Below are 16091 nucleotides of genomic sequence, written 5' to 3' on the forward strand. Positions count from 1 at the left end.
GTTCAGAAAATATCACTAGTTAACTTCTGCATGATCGTTAGTTTATTAGTTTGTTTTTCTTTTTGTATTTTGAGCTCAACGATGGAAATCTGTATGACATTCATGATTTTTCCCCCCCACATTTCAGCTCACCCATAATCAGAGATCATTGATCTTCTTGTCCAATATTACAGATTCTGAATCAATGACATGATGACAAATAACAGTGGAAGGATTTCAGGCTTTTATCTTTAATAGTTTCTAAGATATTGCTGTTCAAACATTCACTGAAATTATGCAACAATCTGTGGAAATTTCCCCTCTGAGTATTTGATACATTAAGCTTACTTTTCACAATCGTCTTTGGAAACATTTATACATCATTGAAGAACAAAAACCAGGCAACACAGAGATAGTTGAGCAGAAACTGTTGGTTTGGTCTTGGTGATCTTATTCTTGTAGCTCTTCATCTGTAGTGACAGGAGCTGCATTATTTGTTGTGGTTGTTTGACGCATTTTGTAAGAAGCAAATGCATACAGGAGTGGATTCAGGCAGCTGTTCACAAATGTTGCAGCGACAACAGTGTTCCATGCATCTGTGCGAAATGTCAACAAACTCTTGATATTGACAATAATGGCAGCAACACCCAGCACATTCAGGGTGTGATACGGCACCCACAGGACAAAAGAGGTCACAATGATGCTGGTAACCAGTCTGCTTGTCTGGGGGTTGTTGAAAAATGCCGACTGGTTCACCTTTCTGCAGACCTGGATGTAAGCAAACGCCATGACAAAAAGCAAAATTAATCCTGCCACGGATTCGGTCAGCAGTGCAGCCACACACTGGGTATTAGGAGAGTAGTGACGCATGCATTCTGACCAGTTCTGATGTGGGGCCTGATGTGTGGTCAGCTTTTGAACCACTAAAGCAGGAATGGACAGCAGCACTGCAACCAGCCAGAGCAGAACCAGCAGCCTCTTCCCTCCAAGATGTAGGAACTTCTTCAGGCGCACAACCAGCAGGTAGCGCTGGACGGCCAGCATCGTCACAGTCAGCTGGCTGCCATAAACGATACAGTATTCAAGGTAAATGACCACCTTGCAGACTTCCAGGCCGAAGGTCCAGCTGTAGAAAAAAACGTAAATCCACAGAGGGAGGGTCAGCAGACAGAGCAGGTCTGAAAAAGCCAGATTTAACATCAAACTCTGGCTGAGGCTGGACAAATGCTGAAAGTTTGGTCTGAGAAGAAGCACAGCGATGTTTCCAGGAACTCCCAGCAGGAAGCAGATGGACAGCAGCACTGCAGGGACCACATCAGGTTGGTATTCAGAGGAAGAGGAGGACATCTTAGATGCCGCCAAGGTGAAGTTGCGTTGCTCCATGCTGCAGGGTAGCTGGTAATGTTGTTCACTGAGGAAGTGAAGGTGGTACAAATATGTAGTCGGTGAGGCAGAAAGGGAGGAACAAATGATGTTGACACTCATACGAGTTGAACGTCACACTTTTTCATCATTGTTGTATCATATTGTTTCATGTAATTCTTTCATACACAGCAAAAGTACAGTATCATCACAACAACATCATGGAAGTCAAAAGTAAACATGCATAAAGTATGAGCAGTGACTGTACATGTAGTTGCTATGAGAAGCTGTTTAGCCCAACACACCTATATGAGTGTTGTCATGTACATACATATAAACTCACAAATGTGCAAGACACGTCAAGAAATTACAAAAAAAAGACTCTTCCATGTCAAAGTCACAACAGTTTTTTACAAGTATATGCCCCTCACTCAGAGGAAGACTTCCTGCACGTCCTGGTTCACGGAACGTATCGTCCCAGTTCTGTGAGTTCATGAATCCATTAAAGTCAGACAGAACACAGAGAAAAGATGCTGACATAAATGAAGCAAATATCAGGACATGCTTTGGTGGAAGAACTATACAGGCTTTACTGAGAATTCTTTGTACATTCAATAAATGCGTCTGCAGACGAAATGAAGTAAAATATTTCAAAAATACCAACGAAGTTTCGAGGAAGTTGTCTTTGCAACATCGCTGCTTGTGTGGTTGAGAAGTACACCATTAGGAAACCATCTAAATGACTGATGCACAGAGTTGAGGTGTTATCTGACAAGGTTAGCTACTGTAGAGCAAGATTTTACTCCCAAAAATTGACGAAATTATAAAATTTGATGCACTGTTTAAGATCAAGGAATCCATCTGCATATAAAATAGTCAAAATGAGCTCCATCTTAATCATTTGCAACAGAAAAACTTTGCTTATTCATTCATAAATCAGTCATGTAAATCACAGGATACATTTTTCTGCATTTGATCTTTCAGAAAATATTTCAGTTAAACATTTGTTTTCATCATACAGGAAATATACCACTAACTCTAATACTTCTAATAATAATATGCTCCACAAAACACGAGTACCAAATGCTTTACAATAAAAGTGAATAGTTAAAGCAGTATGAATCAGAGCTTCGGATATAAAGAAGATTTTATTTTGTTATTATATTTTATCTGTACAGGAAAATGCTACATTCAGTCACTTAGCTTAGAATACTGAATCATGGTCAATGTAATTTGTATTATTGGACAAGAATTTACAAAAACTAAAAATGAAAGAGACTCTTTCATGTCAGAGTGATAAGTTTTCTACAAATGTCTTAAAACTTTTCATCTTCATGCAAGTCTGATGAAACTAAGGATAATTTTATTAAAATAATAGTTATATTTGAAGAACCATTTTGAAACTGCAGAACTCTGTTCTGCTTTGATCAGACGAAAGAGCAATATTTTAGTTTCAGAGTTACAGCCTGTCAAATCTGCTCAATCAGTTGTCAAGTTCAACAAAAGTTACTTTATTTTCATTTTTGTGACCAAGTATTTCATTTTAGAAAGTTTTGTTTGACATTTTGTTTTGTATCATTGTGAATTGAATCTATATATGGTTCGGATGATATCACTAGTTTAACTTCTGCATTATCAGTCATTTTTTTCTGTATTTTGAGCTCAAAGATGGAACTCTTCATGACTTTCATGATTTCGCTTTTTTCACATTTCAGCTCACCCATAATCAGAGATCATTGATCTTCTTGTCCAATTTTGCAGATTCTGAATCAATGACATGATGACAAATAGCAGTGGAAGGCTTTCAGGCTTTTATTTTTAATAGTTTCTGAGATATTGCTGTTCAAACATACACTGAAATTATGCAACAGTCTGTGGAAATTTCACCTCAGAGTATTTAATACATCAAGCTTAAATTTCACAAACATCTTTGAACATATTTACATATTTTTCAATAAGAAAATCAGACAAAACAAGAGATAATCAAACAGAAACTGTTGGTTTGGTCTTGGTGATATTATTCTTGTAGCTCTTCATCTTCAGCAGCTGCATTATTTGTTGTGGTTGTTTGGTGCATTTTGTAAGAAGCAAATGCATACAGGAGTGGATTCAGGCAGCTGTTCACAAATGTTACAGCAACAACAGTGTTCCATGCGTTTGCAAAAAATTTCAACAAACTCTTGTTGAGAGAAATGGCAACGACACCCAGCACGTTCATGATGTGATACGGCACCCACAGAACAAAAAAGGTCACAATGATGCTGATAACCAGTCTGTTTGTCTGGGGGTTGTTGAAAAAAGCCGCCTGGTTCACCTTTCTGCGGACTTGGATGTAAGCAAATGCCACGACAAAGAGTGAAATTATTCCGGCCACAGTTTCGGTCAGCATTGCAGCAATCCTCTGGGCATCGGAGGAGTAGTGACGCACGCATTTTGACCAGTTGTGATCTCTGTGCAGGCCTTGAAACACTAAAGCAGGAATGGACAGCAGCACTGCAACCAGCCAGAGCAGAACCAGCAGCCTCTTCCTTCCAAGATGTAGGAACTTCTTCCAGCGCACAACCAGCAGGTTGCGCTGGACGGCCAGCATCGTCACAGTCAGCTGGCTGCCATAAATGCTGCAGTACATGAGGTACGTCATCAGTTTGCAGGCTTCCGGGCTGAAGATCCAGCTGTAGAGCAAAGTGTAAATCCACAGCGGGAGCATCAGCAGGCAGAGCAGGTCTGAAAAAGCCAGATTTAACATCAAACTCTGGCTCAGGCTGGACAGATGCTGAAAGTTGGGTCTGAGAAGAACCACGACGATGTTTCCAGGAACTCCCAGCAGGAAGATAATGGACAGCATCACTGCAGGGACCACATGAGGTTGGTATTCAGAAGAAGAGAAAGAACGGAACATGTTAGATTCCACCACAGTGAAGTTGAGCTCCTCCATGCTGCAGGGTAGCTGATAATGTTGTGTAGTGAGGAAATGATGTTGATACAAGTATGTGATCAGTCAGGAGGAAGGGGAGTGTCATCTTAATTCAATCAAAGAGGAACCGATGATAAATGGTGAGTGACATGTTTCATCATTGCTGCATGACATTGTGTCATGTATTTCCATTTCAACACAACATGAAATCTCATGGACGGAGGACAAGAAAAAGACCTTGCTGCTATTCAGAACTAAACTTTCAGATCAAAATTTATTGAAGGCCATGAAAAGAAGTCTGATGAATGTTGGAGACCATTGTTTGATCAGATGAAGAGCATGTTTGGTGTGAACCTGACCAAGACTGCCACAGTGAATGCATCGTCCTGACAGTGAAGCATGGAGGTGGGAGTATGATGATATGAGGCTGCATGAGTTCAAAAGGTGTTGCTGACATTCATACATCAATCAAGCATGCCATTCAGTGACACAAACAACACTGATTATCTTTTCATCATGACTCCTGTTAGTGGGTTGGATATATTAGGCAGCAAGTGAACATTTTATAGTCAAGGTTGATGTTAGAAGCAGGAAAAATGGGCAAGCGTAATGATTTGAGTGAATTTGATAAGACGACTGTGTCAGAGAATCTCCAAAACTGAAGCTCTTGTGGTGGGTTCTTGGTCTGCAGTGGTCAGGATCTAGCAGAAGTGGTCCAAGAAAGGAACAGTGGTGAACCGGTGATGGGTTCATGGGCAGCCGAAGCTCATTGATGCACATGTGGAGGAAGGTTGGCCCGTGTGGTCCAATCCAACAGATGAGCTACTGTTGCTCACATTGTTGAGGAAGTTAATGCTGGTTCTAATAGAAAGGTATAACAAAACAAGCATAGAGACCAGTCCATTATCTGACACTATGAGAAGGTCATTAGTGACTTTGACCAGAGCTGTTTCTGTGCTGTGATGCACTCTGAAGCCTGACAGACACTCTTCAAACAAGCTATTCCTTTCTAAGTGTTCACATTATTGATTTGCAACCATTATCTCCAAAATTTTAGCGAGAAATGGGAGGTTGGATATCAGTCTATGTTTGGCTAAAGCATCTGCATCAAGAGTCGGCTGTTTAAGTAAAGGTTTGATTTCAGCAACTTTAAAAGCCTGTGGTACATAGCCTGTTACCAGTGGCGGCCCGTGACCAAAATTACCGAGGAAGCCAGTGTGAACAACAAATTAGATTCGGTGTTTTAACTGTTATTTTCATGTAAACAAATCAGCCTACTGTTACAGTACCTTTATTCTACCGACTTCTCATTCATTTCAGTGACAAAAAAGAGGTTAAGTGCTCCAGGGGTTGTTCAGGGAGCCGGTAGACCGGTCAAATAGGAGACATGCCCAGCAGAAAAGCCGGTTAAGCTTGGCACTTCCCGTTAGTCACTTGTTTCTGGCATAGTTAGCTTCACAAAAAGAGCGAGCTTTTCCATTAGCTCTACACTTAGTTAGATTGAGCTTTGGAGTTGGCCTACCGTCCCTTTTGACTTGTAGTTGAACTTCAAAAGGAAGTTTTGTGAAGTCATTTTTTACAAGAAACTCAAGGTCCCTGTCACCATCCATTCTCTGGCTAGCTTGATGGCTATACTTGCTGTGTGGACTTGCTGGCGCCTGGCGGGACAGCTGCATTAGTGTGGGTATTGTTCATCACAGTTTGTGATTGGTTGGAAGCCAGATTTGATCTGGCCTCCCTTATGTTTTTTTTAATGATGCATCGACCATCAAGCGATGAGCCTTGCTTCAATCTGATTGGCTAATAAGGGCTGTTTTTTTTTCTCTAAGGGAGGCAAGGCGAAGCTGGCCTCTGAACAGACAGACAACAGAAACTTGAATGCCCAGTGCTTCTAAATGCCCGTGGAATCTACAAGTTCCCTGATTTTCCATAGCTGAGCCAAACTCAGGCTTTGGTATCAGCTGATCTGTTCAGTAACACATTGTTCATGTTGTTGGAAGTGTTCCATCCATCACTGTCCATGCATTTGACCATTTTGTGTATTATTATGTAATCATTATGTACTTTCACACCCAAGTATAGGTTTAGGTCAGCCAGAAACATGTCTATATACTTAGTCATACAGTAAAAATTTGAAGTGTTAATGATGAATAGTGAGCATCTAGTGAGACCTTTTTCCAGTTTCATGGAAACTGTAACATCAGTAACGCGTAGCGTCAGTAACGCACATTTTAACAGATAAAAATTAATTGACTATCAATTTTGGAAAGGAAAGTATTTTGCCAATTAGTAGACATGTATGCTTTTAAATGATATCACTATCAGTTTTCACCTCTTCCTAGTTGGAGGAGAAATTTCAAATAAAGTTGACTAGATTTTTGCCATGTCTTTTTTTCATAACGTCAGTAACGCATGTAATGACAACCCTGGCTCCATACATAGAAGTGATGAGGAAAATTTGATAATGCTATCGGAGCAAATGGTGCCCAAGTATCACAGACACATAAGTTCTGAAACCAGTATTAAATAACACAGGAGCAACTGTGACATTTCTCTCAAAAAAATGTAACGTCAGTAATGACGGAATTGACCATGAAGTCATTACTACTCAGAGCTGAAGGAATACAAGACTCAACAGAGCTCTGACTCTAAGTGCTTTACAATAAAAACGTAGAAAGTAGTGTGAATCAGAACCTACGATACAAACATTATATTTTATATCTGTACAGTAAAATGCTACATACAGCAACCAGTTAGCTTAGCTTAGCATACTGAATCATGGTCAGTTTAATTTAGATTTATGGACAAGAATTCACAACAAGAAAGACTCCTTGTCAGATTGACAACAGTTTTCTACAAGTAATATCTGTTAATTAAAATATAAAACAAGTATTAGCATTAGTGTTTTGCGTCTTTAAAAAGACTCATCTGATTCAACACAGGTACAGCCAGTTACTGCTTGAAGTCTAGTGAGGGAGGCCACCAAAACGCCCATGACTTCTCTGATGAACTTACAAGAAAGATTATCAGACCTAGACTACATTTCTTCTACCTCTGAGGGAAACTCCAGCAGAACTACCCCAGGAAAAAGCCCCTGCACTCAGAAGAAAACCTCTTATGTCACGTGGTTCACTGAACGTATTGTCGGCTCTGTGAGTTCATGAATCCATTAATGCTGGACGAGGCACAAAGAAAAGATGCTGGCGTGGGTGAAGCAAATATCAGGAGACGCTTCAGTGGAAGAACAATACAGGCTTTACTGAGAATTCTTTGTACAGGTAGTCAATGTGGCCGCAGACGAAATGAAGTAAAACCTTTGAAAAATGCCAATGAAGTTTAAAGGAAGTTGTCTTTGCACCATCGCTGCTTGTGTGGTTGAGAAGTACACCATTAGGAAACCATCTAAATGACTGATGCACAGTGTACAGTTTAGGTGTTATCTGACAGCAAAATTTTATTTACAAAAATTGACCAAACTACATAATTTGATGAACTGTTTAAGATCAAGCAATCCATCTGCACATAATAGTCAAAATGAGCTCAGCCTTGATCATTTATAACAGAAAAACTTTTCTTATTTATTCATAAATCAGTTATGTAAATCACAGGACACATTTTTCTGCATTTCATCTTTCAAGTAATATTTCTGTTAAACATTTGCTTTTATCATATAGGAAATATAATACTACTGTATAGTAAAATGCTACATGTCAAATCTGCTCAATCATTTTCAAAGGTGAACAGAGGCATGGTATTTTGAGCTCAGAGATGGAACTCTTCATGAATTTCATGATTTTACTTTTTCCACATTTCAGGTCATCCATAATCAGAGATCATTGACCCTCTGGTCCAATATTGCAGATTCTGAATCAATGACATGATGACAAATAACAGTGGAAGGCTTTCAGGCTTTTATTTTTAATAGTTTCTGAGATATTGCAGTTCAAACATACACTGAAATTTCACCTGTGGAAATTTCACCTCAGAGTATTTGATGCATCAAGCTTAAATTTCACAAACATCTTTGGAACATATTTACACATTATTCAAGAAGAAAATCAGGGAAAAACAGATAATCGAACAGAAACTATTGGTTTGGTCTTGGTCATATTATTCTTGTAGCTCTTCATCTTCAGCAGCTGTATTTGTTGTGGTTGTTTGGTGCATTTTGTAAGAAGCAAATGCATACAGGAGTGGATTCAGGCAGCTGTTCACAAATGTTACAGCTGCAACAATGTTCCATGTGTCTGTCAAAAACTTCCACAAACTCCAGTCGTTCAGAGAAATGGCAACGACACCCAGCACATTCAGAATGTGATACGGCACCCACAGAACAAAAGAGGTCACAATGATGCTGGTAACCAGTCTGTTTGTCTGGGGGTTGTTGAAAAATGCTGCCTGGTTCACCTTTTTGCGGACCTGGATGTAAGCAAACGCCACAACAAAAAGGGAAATGAATCCCGCCACGGATTCGGTCAGCAGTGCAGCAACACTCTGGGCATCAGGGGAGTAGACACGGATGCATTGTGGCTTGTTCTGATATTGGACCAACTGTTGAAACAGTAAAGCAGGGATGGACAACAGCACTGCAACCAGCCAGAGCACAACCAGCAGCCTCTTCCCTCCAAGATGTAGGAACTTCTTCAGGTGCACCACCAGCAGGTAGCGCTGGACGGCCAGCATCGTCACAGTCAGCTGGCTGCCATAAACACTGCAGTATATGAGGTAAATTACCACCTTGCAGGCTCCCAGGCCAAAGGTCCAGCTGTAGAGAAACATGTAAATCCACAGCGGGAGGGTCAGCAGGCAGAGCAGGTCTGAAAAAGCCAGATTCAGCATCAAACTCTGACTGAGGCTGGACAGATGCTGAAAGTTGGGTCTGAGAAGAACCACGACGATGTTTCCAGGAACTCCCAGCAGGAAGCAGATGGACATCAGCACTGCAGGGACCACTTCAGATTGATATCCAGAAAAATTGGAGCTAGACACGTTCGATTCCACCACAGTGAAGTTGAGTTCCTCCATGCTGCAGGGTAGCTGGTAATGTTGTGCACTGAGGAAGTGATGTTGGTACAAGTATGTAGTCAATGAGGGGAAGAGGAGGAACAAATGATGTTGACACTGACACTAGTTGAAGGTCACACTTTTTCATCATTGTTGTATAACACTGTCATGTAATTCTGTTTCATAAACAGCAAAAATTACAGTATCATCACAACAACACTGTGGAAGTCAAAATTAAACATGCGTAAAGCAAGGAGCTTGTTCCAGAGTCTGGGTGCAGCTACAGAGAACACCCAGTCATCCCAATGTTTGTATTTTGACCTGGGTACTTCAAGCAGCCACTGATCAGATGACCCTGGAGCTCTTTTTTGGCCCTGTAAAATTAAAAGCTTGGATAAATAAGGTAGAGCAAAGCCGTTGAGAGCTTTACATTAAAAATTTTAAGAGAATTCTCGACTGGACTGGAAGCCAGTGGAGAGTGTAAAGGACCGGGATGATGTGCTCATGTCTGGGAGTGTTTGTTAGACACACTGCAGCATTTTGCATGATTTGCAGTCCGCTGATGGATGACTGGGAGATGCTAATACAAAGTGCATTACAGTAGTCCAGTCTTGATTTGATACATTTTTGAATGGCTTTTTTATGGTCGGTCCAATTAAGAAAAGGCTTGACTTTGGCTGAAAGACATAATTGAAACAAACTTGCTCTGACTGCTGTGTCCATTTGTTAAATTTCAAGTCTGTCAAATACCACCAGGATTTTGGAACACTGGTCTCATAGTTATTTAACCGAAACTTGATGTATCAGTATCGGTACCCCCAAACACAATGCATTCAGTTTTGTCCTCATTTCAAAGTAAAAAATTAGATGCCAGCCACTCCTTAATGTCCCTAATACAAGTAACACTTCTTAGTGCCTCACTTTCTGTTGATTGCACTGGTAGGTAAATCTGAATGCCGTCCACAGAACTGTGGAAAGACAGATTATGCTTTGCAATAATTGATCCAAGGGGCAGCATATAAAGGAAGAACAGACTAGGGCCAAGAATCGAACCTTGTGGCACCCCACAAGAGAGAGACAGGTCACCAATCATTACTGAAAAACTCCAGTTAGTAAGGTTGGAATTGAACCATCTAAGTGCAGTGCTACTGATACCAACATACTGGATCAGACAGGAGGACTGTATGGTTCACCCTGTTGAAGGCCATTGTGATGTCCGGCAACACTAGAATCATCAGGCGCTTGACATTAATAGACAATGCAGTTTCATCGTGGACCTTTAACAGAGCAGACTCAGTAATGTGACGGGCTCTGAACCCGGATTGAAATTTATCAAGAATGTCATTGTCCTAAAGGAAAAACTGTAACTGTAGAAAAACAACTTTTTCTAAAACCTTGGACAAACCTTGGCCATACCACTGAATGTTTTGAATGGTGTATAGGTCTGTGAACTGACTGGGTTAAATGAAAACAAACCAAAAGTCTTCTAAAGTCAAGAGCAAACTGATTAAACGGACAGCAAACATGACAAATGAAATCTCTACTAATCAAAAGCTCATCATACATAGGAGTAAATTCAGATAAAAACTCAGAAAACTTGGATAAAATCCATATGCGTTGATGGGACACAACACCACATAAAATCTGACATGTAAGATCCATCACAAATAACTGTAGTTCAAAAGAGTTATTTGTTAAGAGAAGTTGGCATCTAAACTCGTCCTTGAACACAGAGGCACTTCCTCCTCTACCAAATGCTTGAGGAGAGCTCGGGAAAGAGCAGCCAGGGGGGAGGAGCTCCGAAAACGAGCTGTTGACACCTGGTTTACTCCACGTTCCTGCCAACAACAGAAAATCCAAGAAGTGGGAAGTGAAAAAAATCGTTCAGGATAAAAGTTTTATTCATCAGCGATCTGACATTAATCAGGGCCAAGCGGATCAAGTAGCAGTCAGACACAACTGACCAGACGAAGATGATCCTGTACGCAGCCACAACTGAAGATCCTCATGGAAGGTGGCACGAAGTAGGTATCCGGCTTCAGGGATGACAGACTTGAGCCATCGGTAGCAGTACTCCGGGGAGAGCTGCAGGTCGAAGCTGCCAAAGTCCCAGGGATTCTGGACAGATGAATGACGAGGATCATAGTTGTAGGACGAAGTCGTGGAGACTCAGAAGTCAACTGGAAGAAGGTTCTTTGGTCTGAGGAGACCAGAATGGAGCTTGTTGGCCATCAGACAAGACGCTAGATTTAGTGGACATCAAACACTGAACATCATCAGAAACAAACTATCCCCACTGGAAAGCATGATGGTGGCAGCATCAAAATGTAAAGCACGGTGGTGACAGCATCATGAAGAGAAGCATGGCGGTGGCAGCATCATGACATGAAGAATGGTGGTAGCATAATGATGCGAAACACGGTGGTGGCAGCATCATGAAGAGGAGCATGGTGGTGGCAGCATCATGATGTGTGAAAGTGTAAAGGTCTGTTTATTACCCATCCAGTTTCAGGGAAAAGACATCACATTGTATTTATTGTGATTTGTGCACTGTAGATTAAAAACCCTTTCAACGTTGGAGCTGGATTGTTTTGCCTGGACATCTGCAAATACTGTATTTACATTTTCATTTAACTGATTTCTTTGGTTCACATTATACATTTTATTACACCATTCTCAATGCTTTGGCAGTAAAATATGATTTTTATGACAGTAAAGCACAATGAATAGTGGAAAAATGTAAACGGGTTTGCTCGCAGCTTTCAGCAACATGCAATTGAAATACACAAACACACATTCAGCCGTCACAGTTTTGCAGACGATTAACCACTTTATATCTCTATGTATCACCAGAGTTGCGTCACATTCTGCATTTACCAGAATTAGTTTCTATTGTTTTGATCAACATCCTGTGTTTGGATGTTGGACAGGATGTGCTGCAAACCCACAGATACATGCGTAGAGGACAGTTCAGTCTTATATTAAAGGTCCATCAGTATATCCAGACTTTCTGCAGAAAAAAATCAGCATCACAATGTTTCTCATGAACTTTCTTTGTTACATGGGTTTTTCCTCTTCACACCAAACCATCCACAGCTCAATGTAAATAGAAAGAACAACATTCTTAGGTTTCAGGAGAAATTAGGTATTTTTACTGATGGAACCTCTCAGTTCTTTTTGGGTCCCTGAAACGTTTCATCTTCATGCAAGTAGTAGTTCAATTTGAAGAACCCTTTAGAAACTACAGAATGCTGTTCTACTTGGATCAGACTATCGAGCAATATTTAGTTTTAGAGTTACAACATGTCAAATCTGCTTAATCAGTTGTCAAAGTTACACTGAAATTACTTTTTCATTTCTGTGACCAAGTATTTCATATTACAAACTTTTGACATTCTGTTTTCTATTATTGTGAATTTAAGATATATATGGCTCAGAAAATATGTCTTAACTTCTGCATTATTTGTTTTTTGGTATTTTGAGCGCAAAGATGGAACTCTTCATAACTTTCATGATTTTATTTTTTTTCCACATATCGGCTCACCCATAATCAGAGATCATTGATCTTCTTGTCCAATATTACAGATTCTGAATCAATGACATGACAAATAACAGTGGAAGGCTTTCAGGCTTTTATCTTTAATAGTTTCTAAGATATTGCTGTTCAAACATACACTGAAATTACGCAACAATCTGTGGAAATTTCATCTTAGACAGTATTTGACACATCAAGCTTACATTTCACAAATATCTTTGAAAATATTTAAACATTATTCAATAAGAAAATCAGACAAAGCAGAGATAGTTAAGCAGAAACTGTTGGTTTGATCTTGGTGATAGCATTCTTGTAGCTCTTTATCTTCAGCAGCTGCATTATTTGTTGTGGTTTTTTGGTGCATTTTGTAAGAAGCAAATGCATACAGGAGTGGATTCAGGCAGCTGTTCACAAATGTTACAGCTCTAACAGTTTCCCAGGTTTTGTCAACAAACTCCCACAAACTCCAAATGTTGAGAGAAATGGCAACACCGCTCAACACATTTACGGTGAGATATGGCACCCACAGGACAAAAGAGGTCACAATGATGCTGGTAACCAGTCTGTTTGTCTGGGGGTTGTTGGAAAAATTCCGCCTGGTTCACCTTTCTGCGGACCTGGATGTAAGCAAACGCCATGACAAAAAGTAAAATGAATATGGCCACAGATTCAGTCAACAGTGCAGCCACACTCTGGCCATTGGAGGAGTAGATACGCAAACATTCTGACCAGTTCTGATCTGTGATCAGCTCCTGAAACACTAAAGCAGGGATGGACAGCAGCGCTGCAACCAGTCAGAGCAGAACCAGCAGCCTCTTCCTTGCAAGCTCTAGGAACTTCTTCAGGCGCACGACCAGCAGGTAGCGCTGGACGGCCAGCATCGTCACAGTCAGCTGGCTGCCATACATGCTAAAGTACATGAGATACGCCATCAGCTTGCAGGCTTCCAGGCTGAAGGTCCAGCTGTAGAACAAATTGTAATTCCACATCGGGAGGATCAGCAGACAGAACAGGTCAGAAAAAGCCAGATTCAGCATCAAACTCTGGCTCAGACTGGACAGATGTTGACAGTTGGGTCTGAGAAGAACCACATCGATGTTTCCAGGAACTCCCAGCAGGAAGCAAATAGACATCAGCACCACGGGGACCACATCAGGTTGGTATCCATGAGTAGAGGAGGATGTGTTAGATTCCACCACAGTGAAGTGGAGTTCCTCCATGCTGCAGGGTAGCTGGTAATGTTGTTCACTGAGGACGTGATGTTGGTATTAGTATGTGGTTAGTGAGGGGGAAGGGGAGTTTCACTTTGATTCAGTCAAAGAGAAATAGATGCCAAATAGTGACATCGATACTACTTGAATGTCACACGTTTTCATTATTACTGCATCACACTGTGTCATGTAATTCTGTTCCATACACAGCAAAAATTACAGTATCATCACAACAACACAACAGAAGTCAAAATTAAACATGCATAAAGTATGAACAATAACTGTACATGTAGATGCCATGAGAATCTGTTTAGGCCAAAGTTAAATACTTCACTTGCACCGATATGAATATTATCAAGTGCATGCATGTAAATTCACAAATGTGCATGACACGTGCCCAGAATTGACAAAAAAAGACTCTAAAAATGAGAGAATAACCGAAAATCAACAAAGTCACTTCAGAGACAGTAGTAAAATATACAATAAAACAATAAAAATTAGCAGCAATAAAACAGCAGTAAAATATACATCTAAAAGAAATAAAAGATAGAAAATATCACCATGCAGCTAGGTATTCAAAGCCATTTGAAACCGAAAGGTTGTGAAATTTGGTTTAAAAAGATCTTGGTCAGTGATAGTGCATATCGGGAGGGAGCTTGTTCCAGAGTCTGGTTGCAGCTACAGAGGACACCCGGACATCCCAATGTTTGTATTTTGACCTGAGAACTTCAAGCAGCCGCAACTTTAAGGCTTGCTGACTGTTGATATGCTAGAACAGTGGTTCTCAACCCCGTTCCTCAGGACCCCATGTCCTGCATGTTTTAGATGCTTCCCTGCTCCAACACACCTGATTCAAATGATCAGCTCGTCATCAAGCCTCTGCAGAAGCCTGATGACGAGCTGATCATTTGAGTCAGGTGTGTTGGAGCAGGGAAGCATCTAAAACATGCAGGACATGGGGTCCTGAGGAACGGGGTTGAGAACCACTGTGCTTGAAGACACTGAGGCTGGGGATAATGGGGAATTTGTAGAGGTGAGCTGTCCAGTCCAAGAGCTTTGTCTGGCAGAAATAGCAACAGGCAGTTTGATGACATTGAGATGAGAGGTAACTGGAAGTTAACTCCACATCGGGGTCCTCGCTGTCCATTGGACAGTAGACAGAGGTGGTAACTGCATGTTATAGATGGAGCCATAGTACCACTAATCAGGGCTTCAGTGGTTGTCATCTGAAAATGATTCCACTGATGTCTCTTCTTTCAAAATCTAGCTTTGAAAAATGTACGGCAGCTGCTTCAGACTTGACACCGGAGTGATCAAAGGAAATCAGAGTTTGTGTGAAGCTCAGATGGTGTGAAGGACACTTCAGAACGTCAATTCGCTTTGCCAAAGAACATCAGAAATAGCCTGATTAATGTTGAAAAATGTTCTTTGGACAGATGAAGATAAATTAATTGGGCTCAGATGGAGTCCAGATGTTTGGTGTGAACCTGACCAGGACTACCACAGTGAATGCATCGTCCTGACAGTGAAGCGCAGAGGTGGGAGTGTGATGATACGAGGCTGCATGAGTTCAAAAGGTGTTGATGATGTTCATAGATGCAGCATGAATGTCTGAGTATAAACCAAAACAGTGTCTGACCACATGAGTCTCAGTCTCCAGAATCTTGAAAAAGAGGAACATTCCAGCAAGAGAACAATCGAGAGAACTCTGAAACTTCATCAATTTAAACATGATATTAAAGAAATGCATTTAGGGCTGACACTGTCCCATAATGAAGCATACCAGTTTCATTTATGGTCAAATTAAAGTGAAATTAATGATATTTATTGATTGAATATTCTTTGAAATACATACCAAGAGACTGATTCATTTTAATCTTCATTCTATTAACTGCAGTTCCAGCAGTGTAAAACAATGGGGGAGCATATTAGAACCAAACATAGAAAACATATTTTTCTGAGTTTTTTTTTTTTTTGGATCTACAACTGAATGCATGAGTGTTTCGTTTCCATAGCAACGTGATTCATTCAGTGTTTCTGCTGTAGCTGCAAGGCCTCATTCAGTGAAGGTAGTAACTACAGGTTT

At 40.6% G+C, this 16091-nt stretch overlaps 4 protein-coding genes and 1 pseudogene across 4 annotated transcripts in view; all 5 read right to left on the minus strand.

Annotated features, from left to right (window-relative positions):
- LOC110969995 (clathrin coat assembly protein AP180-like) overlaps positions 1-16091 on the minus strand; it is a 190244-nt gene that overhangs the window by 33740 nt on the left and 140413 nt on the right. The window lies entirely within an intron of this gene.
- LOC127537725 (C-C chemokine receptor type 4-like) lies at positions 430-1326 on the minus strand. The gene has a single exon (XM_051960834.1). It carries the CDS (start codon positions 1324-1326, stop codon positions 430-432), a length of 897 nt encoding a protein of 298 aa, XP_051816794.1.
- On the minus strand, positions 3353-4276 carry LOC110965376 (leukotriene B4 receptor 1-like). The gene has a single exon (XM_022214398.2). The coding sequence runs from the start codon at positions 4274-4276 to the stop codon at positions 3359-3361; it is 918 nt and encodes a 305-aa protein (XP_022070090.1). The 3' UTR covers positions 3353-3358.
- LOC110965369 (C-C chemokine receptor type 4-like) lies at positions 8324-9280 on the minus strand. Its single transcript, XM_022214386.2, has one exon. The coding sequence runs from the start codon at positions 9278-9280 to the stop codon at positions 8366-8368; it is 915 nt and encodes a 304-aa protein (XP_022070078.1). The 3' UTR covers positions 8324-8365.
- LOC110965368 (leukotriene B4 receptor 1-like) lies at positions 13030-14014 on the minus strand (annotated as a pseudogene).

This window comes from Acanthochromis polyacanthus, chromosome 16, assembly GCF_021347895.1.
Source record: "Acanthochromis polyacanthus isolate Apoly-LR-REF ecotype Palm Island chromosome 16, KAUST_Apoly_ChrSc, whole genome shotgun sequence".
Lineage (NCBI taxonomy): Eukaryota > Metazoa > Chordata > Actinopteri > Pomacentridae > Acanthochromis > Acanthochromis polyacanthus.

Excerpts from the sequence above, each read along its gene's own strand:
- LOC127537725 (XM_051960834.1), bottom strand. The coding sequence starts at position 1,326 with ATGTCCTCCTCTTCCTCTGAATACCAACCTGATGTGGTCCCTGCAGTG.
- LOC110965376 (XM_022214398.2), bottom strand. The coding sequence starts at position 4,276 with ATGGAGGAGCTCAACTTCACTGTGGTGGAATCTAACATGTTCCGTTCT.
- LOC110965369 (XM_022214386.2), bottom strand. The coding sequence starts at position 9,280 with ATGGAGGAACTCAACTTCACTGTGGTGGAATCGAACGTGTCTAGCTCC.